Source organism: Trichechus manatus, unplaced genomic scaffold (genome assembly GCF_000243295.1).
Source record: "Trichechus manatus latirostris isolate Lorelei unplaced genomic scaffold, TriManLat1.0 scaffold00122, whole genome shotgun sequence".
In the NCBI taxonomy this organism is placed as follows: Eukaryota; Metazoa; Chordata; class Mammalia; order Sirenia; family Trichechidae; genus Trichechus; species Trichechus manatus.
In genome coordinates, this window is record NW_004444058.1 from 5,764,644 (window position 1) to 5,776,605 (window position 11,962).

The 11,962-nt window shown below is 50.9% G+C and overlaps 1 protein-coding gene across 4 annotated transcripts; it reads right to left on the reverse strand.

Annotated features, from left to right (window-relative positions):
* Window positions 1–183: 183 nt before the first annotated feature.
* Window positions 184–8,931, reverse strand: BABAM1 (BRISC and BRCA1 A complex member 1). 4 transcript variants are annotated; one of them, XM_023738756.1, is made up of 11 exons: window positions 8,790–8,931; window positions 8,327–8,396; window positions 7,962–7,999; window positions 7,530–7,866; window positions 6,653–6,711; window positions 4,859–4,979; window positions 4,704–4,782; window positions 3,197–3,221; window positions 1,611–1,740; window positions 1,332–1,418; window positions 184–603 (listed from the first exon to the last, which is right to left on the reverse strand). In XM_023738756.1, the coding sequence occupies exons 4-11, from the start codon at window positions 7,812–7,814 to the stop codon at window positions 400–402; spliced, it is 990 nt and encodes a 329-aa protein (XP_023594524.1). In that variant the 5' UTR covers window positions 7,815–7,866; window positions 7,962–7,999; window positions 8,327–8,396; window positions 8,790–8,931; the 3' UTR covers window positions 184–399. The 4 variants fall into 4 exon arrangements, with proteins under 4 accessions (XP_023594524.1, XP_023594525.1, XP_023594526.1 ...); XM_023738757.1 differs by lacking the exon at window positions 7,962–7,999 and having other exon boundaries at window positions 8,327–8,390; XM_023738758.1 differs by lacking the exon at window positions 7,962–7,999.
* Between the last annotated feature and the right edge of the window lie 3,031 nt (window positions 8,932–11,962).

Here is an 11,962-nt window from a genome sequence, read left to right on the forward strand (position 1 = left end):
GGACATCAACCATACAGGGCATTACACATGTTGTCCAAGCACCTGGATACAGCCTGGCCTGAAGCCAACAAACTTCTCAGCCAAAAGAACCAACCGTTTTGGCTCAGTGGATGGGTTTTTCTGTCATTTGCAACCAAGAAGATCCCAATTAACACAAGTGGACTGGGGTGAGGGATTCTCACATTTTTATTTTGATGACAAAATCCCATGGGGAAGATCAAAAGCTACAACTGACATCAACCAGGGGTGGGGGATCAGCTGGGGAACATGGAGGATGGGTGCCCACAGCCTCTGGGATGCCTCCTGGAACCCCCTCAGGTTTCCAGAGGCCAGTTTAAGAACTACCACTCCAGGTCAAGGCTGTCACTGTACAGGAAAGCTGAGGTGCTCAGGGCTGGCTCAGACAGTGGCCTCCACCTCAGTGGCCTCGTCCTCCTCCTCTAGCAGGCTGTAGGAAGCATGGCTCTGGCAGGGGCGCTGCAGTGGATGAGCCAACAGCTTGGCCATGCAGTTGTGCAGCTCAAGAGCCGGCCCAGCCAGCGCCACCTCATACTTGTAGCTTGTGCCCTTGGTGTCCAGGCTGCCCATGAAAGCAAACATGTCCTGGGGAGGCCGGGGAGGGGCGTCTGGTCAGCCAGGGCTTCCCCTGGACAGGCCCTCCCTGCCCCTGGAGGGCTTCCCAGAGGAGGGGGCATCTGGGGTGGGTTTGGAAAGGTGAAGAGGAGTTTTCCAAGCACCAAATACTTTCAGCATTCAGCAACCATTCCCTGCCACCTGCACAGTCCTGCCCCTCTAGGTAGAGGCACAGTCAGATACAGACACCCCCAGCCCTCATGCTGCTCTTCCTTGAGGAGCAGGAAAGGCTTGACAGAGGATGGCCTTTTGAGTATTGAGGGGTGAGACGAAGCTGGTCTCCACTTTGTAGTTGGGAAAATTGAGGCTCAGAGAGATAAGGGGCCCAATCGAGGTCCCACAGCTACTCGCATCTGAGATGGGAAGGACCAGGAGAGCCTGAGGAGGGCCCAGGGAAGGCACAGGCAGGAAGGGCAAGAAGTGGGGGAAGTTGGGGAGGAGGTAGGTGGGACCCAGACATGCTCCCTGGGTCAATGTCCCAATGACCCCCAGCCACCCCAGCACGTGGCCCCTGCCTTATTTGGTCACCACGGGCTCACATCATACATGTAAGCAATGGGTGTTGAATGACTGAATGACCATGATCCAACTGGGCCAGGGCTCCAGGGCTGACAAATGGAAGTGGTTCCCCATGGAGGATCCCCCAGGCCCTGGGCAGTCACCTATACCTGCCGCCCACACTCGCTGTGGCCTCTCACCTTCCAGCTCATTTCCTCCTCCTTCTCGTCGGCACCATTGTGGATGTAAACAACGTCAAAGAAGAAATACGGGCACTGGAACATTTTCTGCAGGGAAAGAACACCAGCCTTGGGGGCTCAAGTCACCGCCTGCCTCCATGGCCATGATTCTGAATTCTCCTTCAGACCCTGAAACCCAGCCCCAGGTGCCCCATCCACTGCTGATGGCAAGTCCCTCCTGATGTCTAACTACCATCCCACTGGCTGCAAATGTCACTCCCTCTCCTTGGCCTCACCCACCTTCATGGGCTCCGTCAGGGAGAACTGGGGCTGGCAGGGTGGACGGCTGTAGACGAGGATGGTGCGGACCACATATGGGGGCGGGATCGTCTGCACATTCTCTGTGACTGGCAGTTCGGTCTTCTGCTGGCTGCAGAGCCAGAAGGCAGGATCAGGTCAGAGCACATTCTAGGGGTCTGCCTTACTCATCACCCTCAGAGAGCCTGGCTCGTCACCATGTGTGCAAGGCGCTTCCTGAGTTCACTGCTGCCTCTGAGTCTCCCCACCCCACTGTTCTTCTGCCTGGAGCAACTCCCCTGCCTCACCTGCTCCTCCAGTGAACCTTCGCAGATCCTTGGGGCTGGAGCCTGTTCTGTCCACCCTGAGCCCTAAGTGTCCCCCATCAGAGCTGAGCTGGAACTGCCTAGTGACATGTGCCTTCCCTACCAGGCCAGGGGCCCCTGATGCAAGGACCAGATCTTCTTTGCAAAGTCAGTGTCCCAGGTGGACCCCATCCTGGCCTCCAGGATAGGGTAATGGTTGGGCAAAGAGCATTAGGCAAATGGAGGGTCCTTAATATATAAAAAGCAAACCTTATCATTAACAAGAAAAAAGCCAACATCCCCACAGAAAAAAAGGAAAAGGCCACAAATAGACAAATCGCTGCGAGAATATTCAACAGTTTAAAATGAACAAAAAGAAAAAATGTTGAATTGGGAAATATTGTGTTATACACAATTTTTTAACAATGAACAAAGAGGCTCAAAGAAAAGCATAGCAAAGTAATGTGCTGCCTTTCCCCACCTATCAGATGAGCAGCACTTTCAGCAGCAGGATCAACCCCAGTGTTGGGGAGGTTGTGGAGAGATAGACCACCTCAGGCATTGATGCTCAGAGGTAAGTTAATTTCTTGAGAAAATTCTTTGGCAAAGTCTGGCAAAATCAGAAGCATGCTGCTCTTTGATCCAGCATGCCCTCTCCTGGGAATTTACCCAACAGACTCATTTGCAAAACTGGCTGAGATGGTTGTACCAAGCTAATCATGATGAGAAAGGCAAAACCAGGGAGTTAGTTAAAACAGGGGTTGGCAAGCAAAAAGTAGTTTTTACATTTTTAAAGTGTTGAAAAAAATAAAAAGTAGAATATTTCAAGACAGGTGAAAAGTCTACGAAAATTCAGATGTCAGTGAAGTGAATGTCAATGAAGTTTTGTTGACACCCATCCACACCCATCCATTATGTATTGTCTACGGCTGCTTTCTCAATGCAACGGCACAGTTGAGTAGTTGCAACAGAGACCCTAAAACCTGCAGAGCCTGAATTATTTACTATTTGGCCCTGTACGGAAAAAGTTTGCCAACCCCTGGGTAAAAAAAAAAAACATGGGGGTAGAGAAGCATGGGGCATTCATAAACTAATGTAAGACTCAGGGAAGGGCCTCTTTTCAGAAAAACACTTCCAGACAGAGAAGTGAACAATTGTTCCAAGGGGAGAGGCTGGGAGTAGCGAGGCCTTGGGGCTCCGCTGATTATGTCTGTGCTGTTTGAGGCTTTTGCCCACAAGCGATCCTTCCTTCTAAAGGTGAAACATTTTTCCCCAGGGACTTACATGAGGCTGAAGAGGCCTTCAAGATCTGGGGGGGGGTGCTAAGGAGAAGGCAGGCAGCAGAGCATGGCTGGGAAGGGGCAAACAGGTCTCCTGACCCTGACACTGTGAGTGCCCATTTCCCACAGCTCTGCCAGAGACATGCTGTATGACCCTGGCCATGTGGCTTGACCTCTCTGAGCCTTGGTTTCCCCTCAGCATGGATCAGGAGATAGGGGACTAGCACTGAATGCCCTGAAAACTCCTGGGGACTCAAAAATCCCTTTCTTTCAGGGTGGGTGATACCATCCTCACAAAGCATGAGCCTAAGGTCCCAACCCGCTCCCCTACCACTCCCAGTCCCGGCCATCCTCCCCCTTCACTTCCAACTGAATACTTTTTTTAACTTGCAGGGACCAGGGATCATATTCTATTTAAATTTTTACTTTAACGTTCAGCTAGAGTCTCTCGGTAGTGCAAATGATGAATATGCTTGGCTGCTAACCAAAAGGTTGGAGACTCAAGTCCACCCAGAGGTGCCTCGAAAGAAAGCCCTGGCTATCTGCTTCTGAAAAACTACCCACTGAAAACCCTACGGAACACAGTTCTACTCTGACACACATGGGGTCACCACGAGTCAGAGTCAACTCGATGGCAACTGGCTTCTATTAATGTTCAACTTGGCGTAAAATCTGCTGTGCCCAGGTTGAAGGGGCCATAGGAGTAATTGCAACTTTTGGGTCACGTGCTTCCATTTACTGAACCCTTACTGTGTACCTGGCCCTGCATGAAGTGCTCCCCATGTGGGTACAGTTTGGAAATCCTAAGTTAGAATTTGCAAAGTGCTTCTGGCGGTGGCTGGTGTTGAAGACAAGCTGTTTTTGCTATTTGTACTATGACTTTATCTTCCCAGGAACTCTATGGGTTAGGCGGTTTGGTGCCCCGTTTGGTTGTTGCTTTTGTTAGCTGTCATCCAATCGGCCCCCAGCACATGGTACCCCCATGTGTTACAGAATAGAATTGTGCTCCGTAGGGTTTTCTTAGCTATAATCTTTATGGAAGCAGATCACCAGAACTTTCTCCCATGGCACCACTGGGTGGGTTCGAACTGCCAACGTTTAGGTTAGTAGACAAGTGCAAACCATTTACGCCACCCAGAGACCTTTGTGCACACAGTAGGTGCTCAATAAAAACCAGCTGCTGAGCCTACCCCTACTCCTTGTGACCCTATGTGTTACAGAGTATAACTGCCCCATAGGGTTTTCTTGACTGTAATCTTTACCAAAGAGTTTCACCAGGCCTTTCTTCCATGACACCACTGGGTGGGTTCGAACTGCCAACCTTTGGGCTAGCAGCCAAGCACAAGCCGCCTTGTGCCACACAGTATCTTTGCCTCATTTTAAAGATGGGAAAACTGAAGTTCAGAGCTGGGATCTGAACCCAAGCAAACCTGAGCTAGCCAGCCCTCTCCCTGGCTCAGGCGACAGGAAGGGCCACCCCCCCCACAGGGGGTACCCCCCAGGAAGGATACTGAAAGTGGAGCAGGAGGCGGTCTCCAGGTCGTAGAGGCAGCTGCACAGTTCGCGGGGGTCGGAGGTCAGGCCTGACAGCTGCAGGAAGCAGAGGGCTCAGTGGGAGGGTCCAGGCCTCACCGCCAGGGTACCCGGCGCCCCCGCCCCACCTCACCCAGGCCGTGTCATCGTTCACCACCACTAGGGCAAACTCGTGGCTCTTGTCAATCTTGTGTTTGGTCCGAACGAACATCTCAATCATCTTCTGGGAGACGTTGAGGGCATTGGTTTTAGAGCTGTGGGGGGAGGCAGGCAGTGGGGAGGACTTAGGCAGGGGCTCCTGGACCGAGGAACCCTGGGACCCCTTGTCTACCCATCTGGGAAACCCTCCACCAGCCCCAAGATGATCTCCAGAGGCACAGGTTGAACACCAAGTCTGGGCCACCTCTGAGCTCCCACCCTCTCCAAGTAGGGCCCTCTGGCCAGCCCAGGTCTCACGTCCGCTCCTCTTGAGCCCACGCCCGAACTTGGTTTGGCCAGGACATTGTGCGCAGGCACCAGTGAGGGGAGGGCAGGCTCATCCACAAGACCCAACAGAAGCCCCCCAGGCCCTGCTGCTCGAACCTGCGGAGACCCAGATGGCTCAGAGCAGGGGCTTTGGGGTTAGCCAGGCCCGACCTGAATCCTGGCTCTGCTCACTGGCTGTGAGACCTCTGCTTCTCAGAGCCTGTTAGGGATTGAATTGTATCTCCCCCAAAATATGTGTTATCAATCCTAACCCGCTATACCTGTGGCTGGAGCCCTGGTGGTGTAGTGGCTAAGAGCTCAGCTGCTACCAAAAGGTGGGCAGTACGAATCCACTAGCTGCTCCTTGGAAACCCTATGGGGCAGTTCTACTCTGTTCTATAGGGTTGCTATGAGTTGGAATTGACTCTTTTTTTTCAATACCTGTGGACATGATCCCATTTGGGAACAGGTCTCTCCTTGTTATGTTAATGAGGCCATATCAGTGTAGGGTGTGTCTTAAGCCAATCACTTTTGAGATATAAGAAGCACAAATTAAGCACAGAAGCAAGCAAGCACAGATGGGGGAAGACAGATGCCACCTGGAGATCCCCATGGAGTTGACTCTGACTCATGGTGACCCTATGCGTGATCCCATGCATGCAGAATAGAACAGGGTTTTTCAAGGCTGTAACCTTTTGGAAGCAGATCGCCAGGCCTTTCTTCTGAGGCACGTTTGGGTGGGTTCAAACCACCAACCCTTAGGTTAGCAGTCAAGCGCTAAACCATTTGCGTCACCCAGGGACTCCAGAATGCTAGAAAAGCTGAAGACAAGGATTTTCCCCCTAGAGCTGACAGAAAGAGAAAGCCTTCCCCTAGAGCTGACACCCTGAATTTGGACTAGCCTTCTGAACTGTGAGAAAATAAATTTCTGATCTTTAAAGCAGGTATACTGAATCAGAATCTACAGTTTAACAAGATCCTCAGGTGATTCTTATGTATAATAAATTTTGAGAACCACTGCTATACTAGTGGTTCTCAGAATGGGTCCCTAACCACCCACATTAGCATCACCTGGGAACTTGTTAGAAATGCACATTTTCAGCAGGGGTTCAAACCAGAACCCATTCAAAGCCCTGCTTTAAAGCCACCCACTTATGGTATTTCTGTTACAGCAGCTCTAGGACATTGAGATGGTGGTGGGGGGAGAGAAAGGATCATATGAATTTTCTAGAAGTTGCTTCTTCAGACTGGGTTTAGGGACCTGGGGAGATCAGCTGTCCCGTTATCATGACCTGCGAACCAGGGCCCACAGCGGGCAGGCTCTAACCTGGGTGGAAGTTCCACCTGCCTCAGAATTCCCTATTGGCGAACATCCAGCTGCTCTGGGGAATAGCTGGTACTGGAAGTCTCTGCCCCTCCCTAGCCACAGTCAGGTGTTCGAGCCCCAAGACGTCCGTCTCACCCATTGAATGACTCCAGCTTTGGCAGTGACATTTCCTCTGACAGGTCTAGGCAGATGATCTGCAAAGGATGTTGGGGGCTGGTGAGGGGCCCTGGGTCCAGCAGCAACTGGTTGTGAACACCAGTCCCCACACAGCCCCACTGCCCAAGCCTTCCCTCCCCAAGCAGCCCCTCTGACAAGGGAATGTTTTTGTTAGTTACTGTCGAGTCAGCTCCAATTCATGCTGACATTATATATAACAGGGCCCCAGTGGCTGCTAACCAAAAGGCCGGCAGTTCAAATACACCAGGCGCTCCTTGGAAAACCTATGGAGCAGTTCTACTCTGTCCTATAGGGTCCCTATGAGTCCGAATCGACTCGACGGCAATGGATTTTTTGGTTTTATATATAACAGAATGAAATGCTGCCTGGTCTTGTGCCATCTTCACAATCCTTGGTATCTTTGTGGGACTATTATGTCAACTCATCCCATGGAGGGTTTTCCTCATTTTTGCTGACCCTCCACTTTACCAACCATGATGGTCTTTTCTAGTGATTGGTCTTTCCTGCTGATGTGTCCAAAGTAAGTGAGCCAAAGTCTCATCTTTGCTTCTAAGGAGCATTCTAGTTGCATTTCTTCTAAGACTGAATTGTTTGTTCTTTTGGCAGTCCATGGTATATTCCATATTCTTTGCCAACACCACAATTCAAGTGTATCAATTTTTCTTCTTTCTTTTTTACTGTCCAGGTTTCACATACATGTAAAGTGACTGAAAAGACCATGGCTTGGGTCAGGTGCACCTTGGTCATCAAAGTGACATCTTTTGCTTTTTAACACTTCAAAGAGGTCTTTTGACAAGGCGATGTAGTGAACCCCCCATTCCCAACCAACACTTACCACCTTCTCTGGACAGTTGACCCTCGGTGTTCGAACCTGGACCTCAGGGGCTGGCGGGGGCACCTGCCAGGGCTTGGGGCCGGCACCAGGCGGGTTGGGAGTCCCATCGTCAGCACTGGCTGCCTCACCCTCACCCTCGCTACGGCTGCCCACGCTGGCCTGGATCCCCAGCGCCCGATCCTCAGCCCCCTCTGGGTTGGAGCGCGTGCGGGGCCGAGGCTCGGCTGACTGCTCTTCTTCCTCCTCTTCCTCCTCGGTGGGGCTGCTGGGCTCTGCAACTTCCATAGTTCCCGTGTGGCTGGATACAGCAGGGATGGAGGACGCCAGGATCCTCCCCCTTTGGGGTTTAAAGAATATTTGATTAATAATAACAGTGACATTTCCTCCAAAAGGTCGAGGCAGATGAGGAAAGGGCATTATCTGCTTACTGACCTTAAGAGTCACCTCTTTCAGGGCCTCAGTCTCCTCAACTGTAAAATGGACGACTTTTACACCTGTCAGCCTAGCATCATCCACTCTGACTTCAAGTAATAACCTCCCACTTTTCTGTAGGGCTAACCTTGTCCCCCACCCCCACCCCCTTGACCAATGAGCACATTCCAGCACCCTGGCCACTGTGACAGGCTCAGTGATGGGCACATAACCCAACACAGGCCAGTAAGAGGCAGCTCTGGGACTTCCAGTGCTGCTATTAAAGAAGAGGGGCTCCTGTTGGGGGTGCAGGGCTGGCATGCCCACCCAGAAAATGACATAAACAGACTTTTGAGCACCTGGATCCAGCTATGCCTGAAGCTTACCAGTTCTATAAGCCAGCAACTTGCCTTTCTTGCTTAAGCCAGATTGAGTTGGGTTTTCTGTTACCTGAAACTGAAAGTGTCTTAGCGAAAAAAGTCATAATAACCTCTAGGATTCTCCTCCGAGGGCGCTGGGATGCCTGGAGGGTGTCTGTGCAGGGGAGAGGCACAGATCTGGGTGCTACAGGACCCTTTGCGAGAAGATACAACGCTAGTGGGACAGTTTGACTATCTGGGCAATGGGCTGCCCGGGATGGCCTCTGAGGGCCTTGCAGCTCCCACAACCTCTAAGGAAAACAAAGCTTTAACTGCAGCAAGTAGGATGGAGGCTAGACTGCAGAAGAAAACAGAGCTGAAGGCGGCAGCCTCAGAGCAGGGGAGGAGCTGGATATCTGGGGTCAAAGCTAGTGGAGTTGGGCCTCTAGGGATGGGCCCCGTACGCTTTCACCACCCAGCTTCTGCTCACCGAAGCCTGAGCCTCCCTCCAACTCAGCCGACGAATCCCTAGGACGCCGCCATCTTCCTGGCCGGAAGTGACTCTACCACGCCTCAAGGCCCCCTGGGAAATGTAGTTCTCAGTGCTAGCGGATAGATAAGCCTGACGACGCCTGTGAAGACTTGGAAGCTGAGAGGCTGGGACTGTGCTAAATGCGTTTAATTTAGAATGTGATAGGCTGGAGTGGGGTTTAGAGGAGCCATCTGAAACATGATTGGCTAAAGCAAGATTAGCCGGCGTTTCTAACGTTCCTGGAGGAACCAGATTAAACTGGTCAACTCTTCTACGGTGATAGGCTGGGGCGACCAGGGTGGGTGGGGCTTTCAAGGTAATAGGCTCAGAGAGATAGAGGAGTTCTAGCTTGCAATGTGATAGGCTGGGTGGGCGGGATTTAGGGTGAAGAGGAGGGGCTTGTGAGGTGATTGACAGAGCTGTCCTGGACCTCAGAGGGGGTGGATTTTCCAGACGGCGATGGGCGGGGCCTAGCCCCCAAACCACCCCCAATTATTAAATCTTTCTCCTTACATACATTTGCGTAAACCAAAAATACTAAGGCAGAACAGTTTCAAATCACCTTTTTAAATTTTTTTTTTTTTTAATTGTGGCGGTCGCACAGTGGTTAATCGCTGTTAACCGAAAAGTTAGCCGCTGGAACCCACCAGCTGCCCCAGGGGAGAAAGATACAGCAGTCTGCTTCCAAAGATTTACAGCCTTGGATACCCTATGGGGCAGTTCTGTTGTTGTTAGGTGCCATGGAGCAACTCATAGCGACCCTATGTACAACAGAACGAAACCTTGCCTGGTCCTGTGCCATCCTCACAATCGTTATGCTTGAGCGCATTGTTGCAGCCACTGTGTCAATCCATCTGTTGAGGGTCTTCCTCTTTTTCACTGACCCTCTACCTTACCAAGCATGATGTCCTTCTCCAGGCACTGGTCCCTCCTGATAACATGTCCAAAGTAGAGAAACGAAGTCTCACCATCTTCGCTTTAAGGAGTATTCTGGCAGTACTTCTTCCAAGACAAGTTTGTTCCTTCTGGGAGTCTGTGGTATATTCAATATTTTCGCCAACACCATAATTCAAAGGCATCAATTCTTCCTCACTCTTGCTTATTCATTGTCCAGCTTTCTCATGCATATGAGGCAACTGAAAATACCGTGGCTTGAGTCAGGTACATCTTAGTCCTCAAAGTGACATTTTTGCTTTTTAACACTTTGAAGAAGTCTTTTGCAGCAGATTTGCCCAATGCAATAAATCGTTTGATTTCTTGACGGCTGCTTCCATGATCTTCCAGGGTCACTATGAGTCAGAATTGACTCGAAGGCAGTGGATTTATATAGGTAACAGAACATTTGCCATTTCCTGAATTTTTTCATCATCCTTATCAGAAGCTCTTCATGCACACTTCTCCCTTGAGCCCCAGAACCACTTTGAGACTCAGTTTCTTTATTTGTAAAAGGATCGGTTAAACCTCCCCTAAACCAGTTGCCATTGAGTCGACGCCAACTCATGGTGACCCCAGAGGGTTTTCAATGTCTGATTTTTCAGAAGTAGACTACCAGGCCTTTCTTCCAAGGCACCTCTGGTTGGACTTAAACCTCCAACCTTTTGGTTAGCAGCTGAGCATGTCAACCATTTGCACCACCCAGGGACTTTAAGCCTGCCCAACCAAGAAGCCAAACCCATTGCCTCTGTTAGTGACCCTGTAGGGCAGAGTAGAACTGCCCCCATAGAGTTTCCAAGGCTGTACATCTTTACAGAAGCAGACTGCCACATCTTTCTCCTGTGGAGCGGCGCGTGGGTTCCAACCGCTGACCTTTCGGTTAGCAGCCGAGCACTTTAACCACTCCCCCAAGAGGGCTCCTTAAGCCTGCCCACATCTGCCAGATTCTGATTCAATGACACAGCCTGAAGGGGCTGTTTAAGCTGAGCCTTGAAGGATGAAGAATTTGTCAAAGAAACGAGAAGGGAAAAGGCATTTCAGGCAGAAGGAACAGCTGGGGCAAAGGCCAGGAGGTTTGGAAGAGGCTTGAAGTGGTCGTGGAGCCTCTAACAGGTTAATACGTCTGGAGCAGAGGTTAGGAGGGAGGCATTAGACCTCCTGGTCACCCTCCAGTCAGAGAACTGTTACTTGTCTACCCACAACCCTTGGCTTTTCATTCCTGGGAGACACAGAGGCAGGAAGACCCAGGCCTCTGGGAGACACAGAGGCAGGAAGATCCCTGTCAGTGGGATCAGACCCCAGCCTTTTACAGGAGTTTAAACCAAGTGCAGAAGGAAGAATATCTCAGGCAGCAGTTATAGCATACTCAAAGGTCCTGGGGTATGAGAGAGTTGAGAACCTTCAGCTGTCTTTGGAGGATGTAATTATGGCTAGAACATGGAGTACACCTGGGAGTAGGCAGCAGGTATACTTTTTAAGGGCCTTGAAGAGCTTGAAATTTCTCCTAAGGGCAATGGGGAGCCATAGAGGGTGTGTGAGCAGGAGAGGGACAGTGAGATCTCTGCCTGGGTGGGGAAGATAGTGGAGGGGGCCCGGAAGCCCAGGAAGCCCAGAAGGGAGCTGGCATCCAAGTGGGAGGGGAGAAGCTTGGGCTGTAACTATGGGACGGAAACTAGGAGGCCCATTTAAATTGGATTCAGGAAAAATGGGCAGAATATAGTGACCATCCAGACTCTGGGGAATCCAGCTAAATGGAAGAGAAACAGGAGCTGGCAGAGAAGCAGAGGTGGGACAGCCAGAGAGGTAGGTGAGAACAAAGAGCAGGACATGTTATGATTTGGCTCCCTGATGTGCCTAGCCCTGTGCAAAGGGCTTGTTAAAACTCCATGACACTATGAGAAAAATTTGATAATTATCCCCAATTTACAGATAAGGGGGCTGAGGCTCAAAGGGAAGCATCACTTGCTCGAGATTACTAAACCTGTGCCTGTCTGTGACCAAAGAGGAATGAGAACTGTGACCCCCAGCAGGGAAGGAATGTGCACAGAAGAGGAGCTCACAGGGGAACCAGACGAAGAGCGTCAGCCTGGGGGATCATTCCACATCCCAGGAAATAAAATCCAAGTTTCAGAGGTGAAAGAGCCACAGGCTTGGAGGCGACATGAGGAAGGGCTGACATTTCAGGAGCTGCACACGTG